Source organism: Drosophila serrata, unplaced genomic scaffold, assembly GCF_035046125.1.
Source record: "Drosophila serrata isolate PLE 108 unplaced genomic scaffold, ASM3504612v1 contig_30, whole genome shotgun sequence".
Classification (NCBI taxonomy): Eukaryota; Metazoa; Arthropoda; class Insecta; order Diptera; family Drosophilidae; genus Drosophila; species Drosophila serrata.
The window spans coordinates 546,816-560,338 of NW_028256928.1; the positions used below are offsets into that span (position 1 = coordinate 546,816).

Genomic DNA, 13,523 nt, shown 5'->3' on the forward strand with positions numbered 1-13,523 from the left:
TCTCTAAGCACCTCCGTTTATTTAATTGACTGACATTAGCAATGGTAATTGTAAATTTTCCGAGGGTCCAAGCGAACGGTGGCGCCCGCCAGGGTTTCATAATTTCTGTGGAATAACAATAAACCATTGCATAATGGTCGAGATGTGCGAAAAATTGGCCACAAGTCGACGCAGCTTTGGGTCGTGTGCACTGACCATGACCATGCCGGCTAAAAGCAGTAGCAACATTGTTAAGAGACAAGAAGGTGGAGAGCGTCGGTTGGTCCACTTGGCGTTGATGTAAAGCTATTTCCGTTATTGGGCCATGTGCAAAAAGCGGCGAGTTACCGGAATGGGAGCAGATTTGGCCAAAATGTGTAGTTGATTATTGTATAACAAAGATGAAAGGTATAAAACCCAGGGGTCAGTTGGCCAGCGGGCTCAGTAGAGGTCCAAACACTTGACCAACATGTTGCCTCTGGACTCGCTTCTTCTCCTCATCAGCTTCCTTCAGCTAAGAACCGTGATCGGCAGTGACTTTTCCGTAATGAGTTCTGAGTTCAAACAGTGCGTTCGCGGTGCCCAGCAGCCCAAGTTGGGAGAGTGTCTAGGTCGATCCGCCTTGAACTTTATCCAACGATTGGATGAGAGCGATAATGTTAGATTTGTGGAGGATTTCGTGACGGTGAAGAGTGAGGCGCCAGCGATGAGATCACTGGCAAATGTTCTCGACACAGATCCCGTGGACTTTCGTGGAATTTTAGAGAACGCTGGGGCCGTGATGGGTCAGCGGAGTCTCGAGTGGCACATGGATGGATTGTACCCGGGTTTAATGTTCAAGATTGGACCCACGGCGGATGCAAATAGTGTGGCTGAATTCGTGCTCGATGGGGCAGGACAAGGGGAGCGACAGTTTGGCTTTGAAGAACCAACTACAGGTGAGGATAAAATATATCTTAAAGAACAAAAGTGCGGATATTGATATTATTATTTCAGGTCGCCTCTTGGCCAAGCAATATTTGCTTCCGTTTCTCCTTGGCTTGAAGTTCAACCTGGTGGCTTTGGTTCCCCTGCTCTTTGCCGGCATTTGTCTGCTACTCAAGAAATCATTATTTTTGGTCAAATTGGCGGTGTATGTGAGCAGCTTCCTAGGACTAGGTGGAATAATGGGTTCCCTGGGTGGTTTGGGCGGCGGTGGATTTGGTGGTTTCGGTAGCTTCGGTGGTCCCAACTTCGGCTTCGGTGGCGGTCTTCATGGCCACCGACCAGTGGGACATTTTCCGGGTAAAACCACAGTTTTTGGCCACGGCGACGAGTTGCATCATCAATACGATGTTCACGAGGCATCGCCATACCGCCGGACGGAGAGAAAAGTTCGATTCGAACAACCGCGAGTGGCAGAGGTGACACCGTCTCAAACGAATCCAGTTCATAAGTCTGTCCACAAATCACCAACCGAAGACCGTTTCTATGACTTTGAAAATCAACGAAGGGCGAGCAACAAATTACACGCAGCCAGCTTGGAACAGGAGGGAGATTCTCTGATGCGAAATTTTCACGATGCCAGTGGCATGCAGGGCTGGCAGGCGGTGGATGTGCGATCGCTGTAGGGTTTACAGTACTCACACTCGGAGAAAAAGTATGATTAAGTAATAAGAACTAGAAAATATAGAATAATTTATAAAACAAAACAATACTGCGAAGCACTTCTTAAAACCAAAGCACATCAATATATATTCGAGGTGATAACAAATGAGCTCAAAGGAAGGAGTATCATATAAAACCCCTGCTTATCCCAGACACTTGTTGAAACAAAATGCCTGAAGCCAGGTCCCAGATGAATGTTTTTCTATGAGAAAAGATAATAAATATTATATTTCTGATAAGCAAAATAATATCATTTTATTCACAGTAAACCTTTTTTGTCACAGTGTGCTCATTCCATAATTAAATAGTACCAGTGTTGGAATGGTTTCCCAAAAACGAAAGTTTACTTAACCGAAAAAAAAGAGTGCGATTTGGTTTCAGTTTTCGTAAAGTCAAGGTTCAGCGAGTTCCCTTCTGGAAGCTTTTCTATTTCTATGTGATTCCTATCGAGAGTATAGTGTCGTGCTTTGACAAGCGTGTTAATTGCTATCCCCGGAGAAAGATCCGAGCAATATAAATAGCACAGTGGAGCTGCTGACTGGGTTATTTGTGGTTCAAGTAGCGATAAAAGAGGTTTTATTAGAGCAAAAGTTGGTGCGACTCAACAAAATGTGGCGTTTGCTTGTGCTGCAGTGTGTGCTTTTCTCGGGTTGTTCGATCCTGGCGTTCAGTCACAAGGGAAACGAAACCTTTGACTCCTCCGGGACTTCCCCATGGAGTCCCAGGGGTTTGGGTCACATCATAGCCCAATGCCTGGGCGGGCAGGAGATGTGGGGATGCTTGACCACCGAAACGGAGCGATTAGTGGATGCAGCCGCACGGGATAACAGCACCTGGGAGATTAGTGATTACCTGAGCATTGAGCCGCAGACCGTGCAGGAAAGCAGCAGAAGACGAATGGATACGGATGGATTGGCCGGGAAGCTACTGGATCTGGTCCAGGGAAGAGCTCTGCGAGTCAAGTTACCACGACAGCTGACCATTTCCAATGCCATCGATGACTTTGGCAATGAACTGGGCCTTGATCAAGGTACTTATACCGTAGATGATAAGGTCGATAAGTTGATAGGAGGATGGGGTAGTTTCGAAGTGATTCCAGCCACTCCAGATAAAGATAAAGATAAAGATAAGGATAAGAAGAAAAAGAAGAAGAAAAAGAAATCAAAGAAGAAAAAGAAAAAGGATAAGGATAAGAAAAAGAAAAAGAAGAAAAAGCCTAAGAAGAAGAAAAAGAATAAGAAGAAAGACAAATATAAAAAGAAAAATAAATACTGCTCCAAAAAAACAGGTCGCAAAAAGAAGGACAAAGACAAGCACATGGCCATGATGGGCGGCATGATCATGGTGGCCACTCTGGCCCAAATGTTCCTTGGCAAGGTCATCCTAATCGCCGGCTCTGCCTTCATAATGGCCAAGATTGCTCTGGTCATATCACTGCTGGTGAGTAGATTCCCCCCACCTAGAACAGTTCCGTCCAAATTGTTGGCGCTACGCCTCTCTCCGCAGGGCAGTCTAAAAAAGGGTTCGACTGGACACAGTGGTAGTGGTGGTGGCGGCGGCGGTGGAGGTACGGAGCACGTGGTGGTCCACTCCAGTCACGAGAGCGGCTGGCACCGCAGCATGCCCACCCATGACTATGTCTCCTCCCAGCTGGAGCAAGTGGAGGAGCCGCCATTGGGTGGACCCATGGAGTTCTATCAAGCCTATCAGATGGAGCCGCTAAAACGACGCCTGCATCAGGCGGAAGTTAATCCCCAGCAACCAGTGCCGGAGGCCACCAAACCCACCCGCGGGTTTCTATAGTCTTCCAATAGAATAATCCTAATGTGTACATACGAGGGATCAAGCACATTAAACTAGAAGTAAACTTAATCTATAACTAAGACAATTTTGTATTAAAAATTTATTAAAGCCCTTGTTATGATGATATTTGAAATACTTTGCTCTAGAATTTAATCCTCCCAGTAAGTGCAACACTTTAAATTATTTTCATTTAATGCTCGCTCTGTGGTAACATATTAACTATGATAACTAAACCTAAACTGGAGGAGGGCTGTCGAGTATAAATACAATTTCATATTGATTGGACTAAGCGGGGGCTGCTGTGGGATCTTTGGATCTTTGGTTGTAGAGCTGCCGACCCTTTGCTGATCTTATCGCGATCCCTTGACGGCGGAGGAGGCGGTGGCGCCCACCTGGGGCATCCAGGCCTGATAGGCCTTGTCCTGCATCATCATCTCATCATCGATGCTGCGGTGATAGGAGCCGCCATCGTGGCCCGTATCATACTCGCCCTGGTGACTCGAGGAATAGGTGTGGCTCTGTTGCACTTGTGGATGCTTCACAATCTCATAGGTGGTCTTCTCGCTTTGACTGGCCTGACCCACCAGCCGCCTCAGACCAATTATAGCACTGATAATCAAGGCTATCTTGCCCACAACCAGAGCCTTGCCCGCCACAATGGCGATCGAATGATAGGCCATTTTCATGATGGCGGTCTTAAGCAGAACGGCAGCAATAAACGGCCCCAGATATTTCTTATCGTCCTTCTTCTTTCGGCCCTCGCTTTCACCCCTGCTGGCGGGCAGGAAGTAACTCAACAGGTGCTGCAGCCAATCCTGGCCATTGCGCTCCCCAAATCGCAACAGTCGCGGCAGATTCACCTGCAGCTCATGGCTGTGCACAAAGTTGAGGAATCGATCCAGCAGTAGGGCATCCAGGCTCTTACCAGACATGTGCTCCAAATCGCGATTGCTCAGCTGACTTTCCACCAAACTGGCGCGACCACTTCGAGTGTCCTGGCCAAAGGACTCACGTCGCACCAGACTCACACCATCCACAATGCCCAGCTGGGGCACCTTGAGGGCACGTCCCAAGAGGCGAACTCCCTGAATCTTGCAGCACCAAAAGACATCCTCACTGTCGGCACACTGGCCATACACGTGGCGCACCGTTCGAAGCAATCCATTTTCCGAAACATTTTGATTTGTTGGCGTTTCCAGGGCTCCAAAGGCTTGAACCGCTGCCAGCAGCAGGGCAATGAGTAGACCCAGACGAGAATCCATGCTTTAGCGTTTCCCAATCCTTATAATCGATCTCTCACACTCTCTCTTCAGCTGTCTTTTGTGCTGTTGCAGCTGCTGGAGAATCACTTGGCCAACTGATCTTCTGCGCCAGTTTGTTTGCCAAATTTATACACTTTACCTTGCCACAATTAGCCAGGCACCCGTTGCAGCCAGTTTTGCCCAGGTAAACACTTGAAGAAAAGCTAATGGTGCTTGGAAACTGAGTTTACTTGAAGGCAGGAAATGTAAAGACTCTTTTGGTAGATGAATTTCTTTCAGTGCAACAATAGCTGTTGGCTATTTAGAGCGTAGTATGCATGATGAGTGCGCAGGCAGCAGCTGGGGACTTGCCTGCAAGGCACTAAAGCAAAGCTTCGCTGCAGATTTAGTGCATTCGGCAGAGGCTGGCCAATTTCATTGCTCATTGCCGTAATTAGCAGATCTCGGCCTCGGCAATTATTCCACTCTTTATAAGCCCGGCTCGTCTCATTTTATATATCTTTTTTTCCAGCGCCTTCGACGCCCACTTTCATCGGGAAAAGCCTGTCTCTCTCTCCCTGGCTTTCGTTTGCACACGCGAAGATTTTGGGCATACATATTTATTAGGCAAGCGCATCGAAACTGAAATTAATGCGGATTTGCCGGAGGAATTATAGAATCGCAGTGAGATCTGTCGCTAGCAGCAGGAGGAAAGTTAATGAAAGTGCAAGAAGCTAATTATCCTATAACAAATTGAATTTAATACGCAGATTTCAAGCTCGAAAAATACAGACAGAGGCATGAAATTACTATGGCATTAAGGATATTAGTTGGTTTCAATTCCACAAATTAAAATAAGACTGAAGATGTGGTCGCCTTGAAAGCATTCTAATTTAATCCCATTATTATTCATACAAATTCAGATTTCTAATGACTTAGACAGCAATTGTAATTAATGACCATACATTTATTTCCATCTAAGCAAATGCATCAAAACGTGAAATTATTGTTATGGCTTGAACTATTTAACCAAATAATAAATTATTTAAATCCAGTGTTCTCCTTTTAATTGAAAACCGTTGAAGCCAACCACAAGGACTCTGTTGACATTTCAAAATAGTAAGCTGCAAACACGAGCTTAAGCTTGTCAAAATAAATTATTTGTTGTTTTTAACAACAATTTCAAACTACAAATTACGCATATGCAAATAAAAACTAATTGCTTTTTATAAAAGATGTGTGGTGAAATTGAATTTAAATCATATTCCAGTGATATGGTTAAAGAGATCTCAAAAGAAACACAAGCCACACACTCTGTCAGCTTAAACATTGAATTTATTAACCGACACCAAAGTATACTTTTCAGATGAAGCTCATTGTTGACTTGAAGCACAATTTCGGGCTGCCTGAAAAGTTGGCAAAGTTTGACCCATAATTTTCGGCAAGTGTACGTGCTGAAAACAACAAACAGAGCAACACCTCAGTTCGCCACTCATGCATAATTTATGCTCGACGCCTTTCATTTATGAAATATTAATTAAAAAAGCCAAGCTGACGAACATCTAATGATGGGATTTGCGAGTTTATCGCGCCAAAACATGCTGCGAAATCCGCCGTCACGAAGAGTGTTTTTCATTTCTAGCGGGAAAGTGCATATCTCTGCATAAGTTTCGGTTCGTTCTACAAAACCTCAGCACAGACATACACACACACAGCCTGAGGAATACCAATGCGAATTCAACAATGTAGAAACACTTGCCGATGCATAATCCGCCGGCGATAATTTATGATAATTCACGTTTTGGCTCACACGCAATCCTACTTTCCACAAACATCATCCATCTATCCATCCAGCATCCGCGCATCCATCGCTAATAGGCCGAAAATGCGGGGCCAACTGTCAGGTAAAATGCGCCCGATGCTGCAGCAGCTTCCAACAATTTGCAGTAATTGGCATTTTGTGTTAACAGAAAGCAAACAACCAAACGCTTAGTGATCGAAGTCAATTGTTGGCCAACACACAGAGAAAATGGTTCTAGCAGTAAAAAGATGTGTTTGGGATTGAGAAAGCAGCAATAAATCATAGCTATGAGATTAATTTCGCTGAATTTTGGGTTTTTTAATATGACCAATTGATTAAGAATATTTTTGTAATTAAAAAAGCTTAATTTAACATTTATTTAAAACAGAAAAGTACTTCTCACTTTGTAGTTAGTAGCTGTAAGTGTTGTATTGTTAAATCCCTCATTCGCTATCCAAACTATCTAAAAGTAATTATAATATAATTAGTTAAAATATTTAACAATGTAACTTCTTCTCAACAATGTAACTTCTTCTCAAAATACATTGTTAGAACTTCCAAAGATGAAAACAAACTCTATTTAAATGTCTTTCAAATATGTATTTCTTAAAGATATTTATGGAGTCCATCTTGAGAGCAGCCTTGATCCCCGAAACCTATCCAAATATTAACTCCATAAAAATGTAATAAAAACTACTACTCCCATCATATATTTTCCCAGTGCAGCCTCTGCTAACCTGGCCAAGATCAGCCTGAAACTTTTCCCCAAAGCCCACGCGATTTATTTAGCCTTTGTCTCCGCGTTCGACTCAAGCTCAATAAGGCAGAATACACAATTCTGCGGCTGGGAACTCGTTCGCCACCAAAAAAAAAATAATAAAAAAAAAACAAAAACAATTGCATAAAAGAGAAGCTCTCTCGGGTTTTGTTTTGGTTTTTCCATTTTTCCATCACTGGCGAACTTTTCACTTTCACTTTGCGTTGACATCCGAGTCGCCCCCGCCAAGAAAAGTACCAGAGTACCTGGGACACAGGTTGCGATGGATGGCCGGAGGCCCAAGCCAAAGTTGCAACTCCCACTCCGAGTCCCACTTCCAAAAACCCTGCCCCTGACCCTCTCCTCAATCAAATTAAGTGCCGCGGGCCAATTACGTTTCACTCTGACCCCCCGACAACTGATGAACTGCACTGCACTGCGGCGAGGAAAGCCGGACCGTGACTATCTGATGTGATCGGCCGACCGACTGCCTGATGTCTTGATGAATTTATTATACGCTTGTCGCAAGCATTTTCCTTAAATTATACATTCGTTTGTTTGCCTTGGCCCTACACAAAACCATTTTCACTTGCCCTCGGCGAGAGAGAACACGACCGCGAGTCGATTCAATTTGATGTCTAATATTTCTCTTGTAAATCTCTTTGCAAAAAATATGTATATATATATCCTGCGGCAAATTTCAATTTCATTTGGCTGCAGGCCTGAGGGCCAGCAACAAGGAACTTACTTAGTCGTCAATGTTCCGTAGCTATTTTTGTTTTGGAAAATTTAGAAAAATAAAACGCTGCTTTTGCATTTGTTTGCCATGGAAATTAGCGACTAAACCCTCCAGGCGTGTGGGCTTGTCGTTATTATAGCATACTTTGTGCACCGAAAAATATAAAGTTAAAATGTTAGCTTAAGGTTAGTTTAAGAGTCATAATATATTACATAAAATATGAAAGGAAAGCTATAAGATATTGTCATTTCATTGGGTATAGAAATTAATACAAAGACTTGTGTGAATGTCTAGTATATAATATGAATATCCCAAGACATTATTATATTCAAAGTATATTCAAAGTATAAAGAATATTCTTCCTTCTTCCACACTTCTCTTTACAATATTTCTCTCTGTGCTTGGCCCAAAATCTGTCAGTTTATAAATACATCTTTGGCTTAATTTAATCCACCGCATGACACTCAATTATGGCGGCACCTTAAGAATACTCAAGCGACGTTTTGGCAATTCCTCACTGCATATTTGCGGTGAAATTCGAGGCTCGTTTCGTCTTAACTAACCGCGACTAAGGAGTTGGAGATGGAGCTGAAGCTATGGAGTCCCCTATGAATGACAAGGCAAAGTTCACAGCCATGTTAAATGGCAATCAAGATGGTCGCTGCTTTGTTGCAAGAGTCGGCATTTGGTCATCAATCAATGTGGCATGCCACAAACGGGCAACAGGCGATAGGCCGCAATAACAACTTTGACATGGCCGCCGAAGAAGAAAGTGCTTTGTGGCAGGCAAAGTCAAGTGATTCTGCAAGACACATCCCCAAAAGTAGCACTTGCGCACTTTAGGTGAATTTAATGCCTGCCATTGTCATTTTCATTTTCGTTTTCATTTTCATTTCCATTTCCATTTCCAAACCGGGCCACAGGCAAAGGCATCACTCTGGCTAGCTGCTGTCCATGTCAGTTGGTTGTTTGACTTTGCCAAAACAAAATTTCATTTCATTGTCCGCATTATTATAATTTGGCGGCATTTTTTTTTGTGGTCGACTCAGACGAACTGGCCCCTCGGGGCGGATACTTAATCCCTGGCGCAAATCTCACTTGAGGAATTTGCTCAAATAAATCACCATTTGAATATGGTTTCGTTTTTGTTTTGGGTGGGTCTGCACGGACCGAAAAAGGGATGGCCGAATGCGTTTCCCGAGGTCGCCTACAAAACAAATGACCAGGCTTAACCCCTTCGCGTACCTTTTTGTTTTATTTGCCACAGAAACGTTTTTCCGACGCCAGTTCAATGGCCTGCCCTGGCCATGGCCATGGATGATGATAAATTGAACAACGCCAGGCGAATGCGAACGTGACAACGGCCAAAAAAGTGAAAGCATCGGAAGCTGTAGCGGCGATGGCGGTGGTGAAAATGCTGGCCCAGGAATGAATGGTTCAGGCGGCATTTTCCAGCAACCTTTATCGCCGCCACCACCAAGCCGACTCAGAGTTCACCGCAAAGTTTGGTGCATGTAAACATGTCGAGTGAGATCGTAGATATTCCTGCCTGCCATTGCGATTTTTATTCCCCTGTTGGGAAGGCAGACTGCTTTTCCTACCCATTTTCATCTCCTCTTGAATTAACCCGAAATCGCATCTCAGACGAAACTTTCGCGCTTCAATGGTTTAGGGCTCCATTCGAACTTGAGTCATTTAATTATCCGATGGCTTTAATTAGAGCCAACCTCATTGTGGTCGAGTGCTCGACCATTACGCACTTTCGCGTTGTAATTGGCGACACCTGAGGATTTAATTGTCAGCCATCAAAGATCACACACACAAGTGTGTGTAGAGTGTGTATAGTGTATAGGCCAGTGGTAGTGGTCATCGGTCACTGTTCACCGGTCACCGGTCACTGTCTGCAGATGGTCTTCGCTGGGGTCTCACTGTACGGTGAACTGCGACGAGTGGCGCCAAAGAAAGCGAAAAGCAAATGCATAATAAATGCTAACGGTAATGGTAATGAGAAAAATGCTTATCCACGATCTACTGAGCGCCACACTTAAATAGAAGAAAATCGGAAAAAGTCTCTATAAAGATTTTAAGCATAGCTAACATTATGCAAGAGAAATACTACTGGCTTTAATTATTTTTCAGAGCTCCCTAAATTGCTGTTTTTTGAAAATTCTTCAACTTCAAGCTATGCTTCTTTGATGTTCTTTCCACGAAAATACTTTCAGATCTTGCAATTGGCCAACACACCTCCACTTTCCACATTAGCGGCTGCCACGCGACACCCAAGCGGATGGACGGACGGACAGCTGTGAAAAATGCTGGCGAATTTTTCTCGCAAACTCCCCAGAGCGGGCATAACGCTTAAATAAATTGTTCGCAAATTAAATGAAAATCAACAGACAAAAAAATATAAGAGCCAGTATTGGCTCGTGACTGCCGTGCCGGAGCGGATGTCCAGCTGTTGGCCAACTGGGTAACTTGGCAAGTGGACAGACAGATGCTGCGAGGCTGTTGAAAGCCAGCGGCTTATCGCACCCGTCGACGCTCATCCCATATAAAAGTTAATTAGCGTGAGATTTGTGCGAGCGTTTGGCGGTTAACTTTGATTAACGTCAATGTGGCGTCAAAACAAGCGATAAAAACCAACAAAAACAAAAGCAGTGCCAACAAGCAAATAAAAATAAGAAAAAAAGCTCACGCACACACATTAAGGCAATAAACATTTTCTTTTCGCTTTCCTTTGTTTTGTGAAAATTGCAATTTTATTGCACATTGCCCAGCCCCCAACGGCATGAAATAGAAAGTCCGGTGTGTGATTCGGGTTCTTAGCAAAAAAGCAAAACGGTTAACAAGTTTAAAAACTGAAAGCTAATTGGCCTTCCAAAAACTTTAACCTGAGCCAGAGGTTTTCGCACTCGACTCCCCAGAATTCAGAACGAAATATATAGCTGTGTGTTTTAATCGTTGCGGTAGGTTTCCTGCATTTTTATACATTTTTATATACTTTTTATATACTTTCTCTGGGTGCCCAGCTTCACTAAATTTCACACACACTAAAAACCGCAACGACTTCCATGAACCGAGTGCAGCTGCTGCTGGTGCTGCAATTGTTGTGGCTTTTGTTTATTAAAGCGCAATTATTTACCTAGTCTTAGTTGTTTTCCTTAGAAATGAGCAATTTCACTTGCCTTCTTAGGAGCTTGAAAAATTTGTGCTTATTTTTCAAAGACCAAACTTGGTTTAAGAGGGAAGAAATTAAATGTAGGTTAAGGTAATGCATTTAAAGCTTCATTCTATTTCTTTTTAAGAGTTTCATATTAATAGAATTTATAGTTTATTTAGCTCAAATGTTCACCAATATTAGGTAGTAGGATGAGAGATGTCATAGCTTCCTCTTCACTCGCTCTATGACACAGAAAAATCGTGAAAACTCTTTCGGCCAAGAGGAAAGTATAAGGCGTGGCGACAGCTAAGCTAAAAAGAAAAACTGCCGTGGGGCAGAAGGAAGCAGACATTTTGATGTTGCTGCTGCAATTGTTGCTACCGCAGCTGACTTTGGCCTTGCCCGTGGAAAAACATTGGCACGCAGAGGAAGAAAAACAATTGAAATTGTTTCACATGCGCCTGCGCAGCTCAAAGATATGACCGTTTGATATGGATACAAGTCTGAGGCGGCACATGGTGCACATTATAACCCCGGGGATAGAAGGAAAGAGAGACCTTGGATGCGGATGTTTTCAATTGCAGCTGCACCCGCACAATGAGATGGAAAATCATATGTTGGGAAATTCGAGTGCTTGATGGACAATTTGACAGCTTGGCTTAACGTGGAATACCAACAATGATGAACATTAGTTTTGTTACCACCAAACCGAGTGGCATTTTGGAAAGGCGAGAAAAAGAATTCGACACGAAAGTGTCCCAGGAAAGCCACGTTCTTCACGACGTCATGTAAGCGTGTCGAATAGTTTTCAATTTATTCATGAGAGAAATAGATATTTACCCACAATAACTATATTGAAATGATATATGAAAGACTTGAAATACTCAATCAATTCAGGCAGCAGGAAAATAACAAGTTATGAAAGGTTGACTGCATTTGATTAAGACTCATAAGCACAATAAAAAAAAAGAAAAATTAAAAACTTTCCATTATTCACAAATTCAAGGGAAATAAATTAATGCTATGCAGGAGCTCTCGAGGACACCCAGCTTTTCAGGTTCACCGCCTCTTGGGGGGGGGGGAAACCCATAAATTTCCATTTGGTTTTTTGGGACATTTATGACGGACGGCTCCCAAGCGGCCACTGAACCCAAAACGCTTTAGTTCTCCATCTTCATCTCCATCTCCGGTTCCATCGTCATTGTCCATCATGGGCGACACCTAAACGGAAACAAAGCTGTGTGCAAATAAATACTTGCGTCGCCACTCGAGAGCTTTATGCAGATCGATGAACTGAAACCGCCCCTGGAAAATTTCATCAACCGTCGCCATGACCAGTGAAAGTGGCGTGAAAAAAAGGCGGCGTTCGAGGGAATCAAAATACAAATGAGTGGCCCAGTAAAAAATAAAGGCGGATAGCCGCTGGAGGTAAGAGATACTTTTTTTTTTTTTTATCTTGGCCAAGGTGCCGGCACTTGAAGTGCTGCAGCCCAGCTCCCGGTGGGCAATGTTTGCCGGTAAGTAGCAGCCATAAGTAGCAGTAGCACTTAAAGATTTCTAGAGCCGGCGGGGCATTAATTTGGTAGTTTATTAGCTGAAAATCGACATTGGAACCCCGTCTTTCCTCACCCAGAGGGTCCGGCTCATATTCCTTTTTATGTCCGACTGCCACATAAACCGATCGCAAAGCGAAAGGCCCCCAAAAAAAAAAAAAATAACACGAAGAATCCAGAAAATGTAATTTCACCAGCTTTAGTTTTTTCCCCAAGTTTTTGGTTTTTTTGTTTTTCGGCTGAAAAAGTTTAGTTTTTATTGCAAACAGCATGGTTGCAAAAGAAAAGCCACAATTATGCGGCACACAAGCTTTCCTTTCCCTATGCCACTCGCATATGTGGAAGCACGTTCTATCAGATACAGATACAACTATCGGTAGCAGATACTAATTGCAGAAGCCACACAAGGCGAAGTTAACATTTGATTAGAACTTTATATTGCAAAAGATTTAAATGATTTCTATTTATATGTTATATTAATATCAATTCTTATCACTTTTTCTAGCTATTCAAATCTTTAAAATCTATATGTTCAATATAATATATTTTTAAGAAGTAAATGAGCTAAATTGTCCCTCTTTTAATATCAAAGTACCTCTAACCTGAGCAATCCAATGGTCCTGCAAAATTACCTGCATGTCATCTTGGGATGCTGCCCACCTGAGAGACCAAAAATCAAAATCCCACCCCCAAACCAGTGCCTGGCATTTTTTGCATAATAAAAAGAAACATGGCCATTGGCCACTGTTTAGTGGCTGGCAATGACTTTCTTTGCAGCCAAAACTCGATTGGCGAAAATTGCTGAAATCCAAATTGAAATTAAAGTGTCAACGGCAACGGCAG

At 43.1% G+C, this 13,523-nt stretch overlaps 3 protein-coding genes across 3 annotated transcripts; 2 read left to right on the plus strand and 1 right to left on the minus strand.

The window, feature by feature from the left end:
* The first annotated feature begins 448 nt into the window (after positions 1 to 448).
* Osi10a (Osiris 10a) lies at positions 449 to 1,589 on the plus strand. The gene is made up of 2 exons (XM_086832555.1): positions 449 to 917; positions 976 to 1,589. The coding sequence occupies exons 1-2, from the start codon at positions 449 to 451 to the stop codon at positions 1,587 to 1,589; spliced, it is 1,083 nt and encodes a 360-aa protein (XP_086688681.1).
* Positions 1,590 to 2,235: 646 nt separating this feature from the next.
* On the plus strand, positions 2,236 to 3,429 carry Osi10b (DUF1676 domain-containing protein Osi10b). Its single transcript, XM_086832562.1, has 3 exons — positions 2,236 to 2,656; positions 2,915 to 3,066; positions 3,133 to 3,429. The coding sequence occupies exons 1-3, from the start codon at positions 2,236 to 2,238 to the stop codon at positions 3,427 to 3,429; spliced, it is 870 nt and encodes a 289-aa protein (XP_086688688.1).
* Positions 3,430 to 3,636: 207 nt separating this feature from the next.
* On the minus strand, positions 3,637 to 4,772 carry Osi11 (Osiris 11). Its single transcript, XM_020943003.2, has one exon. The coding sequence runs from the start codon at positions 4,689 to 4,691 to the stop codon at positions 3,780 to 3,782; it is 912 nt and encodes a 303-aa protein (XP_020798662.2). The 5' UTR covers positions 4,692 to 4,772; the 3' UTR covers positions 3,637 to 3,779.
* Between the last annotated feature and the right edge of the window lie 8,751 nt (positions 4,773 to 13,523).

Coding starts and splice junctions, on each gene's coding strand:
- Osi10a (XM_086832555.1), top strand. CDS start 449: ATGTTGCCTCTGGACTCGCTTCTTCTCCTCATCAGCTTCCTTCAGCTA. Junction 918..975: donor CTTTGAAGAACCAACTACAG/GTGAGGATAAAA, acceptor TTATTATTTCAG/GTCGCCTCTTGGCCAAGCAA.
- Osi10b (XM_086832562.1), top strand. CDS start 2,236: ATGTGGCGTTTGCTTGTGCTGCAGTGTGTGCTTTTCTCGGGTTGTTCG. Junction 2,657..2,914: donor TGAACTGGGCCTTGATCAAG/GTACTTATACCG, acceptor CCAAAAAAACAG/GTCGCAAAAAGAAGGACAAA. Junction 3,067..3,132: donor CTCTGGTCATATCACTGCTG/GTGAGTAGATTC, acceptor CTCTCTCCGCAG/GGCAGTCTAAAAAAGGGTTC.
- Osi11 (XM_020943003.2), bottom strand. CDS start 4,691: ATGGATTCTCGTCTGGGTCTACTCATTGCCCTGCTGCTGGCAGCGGTT.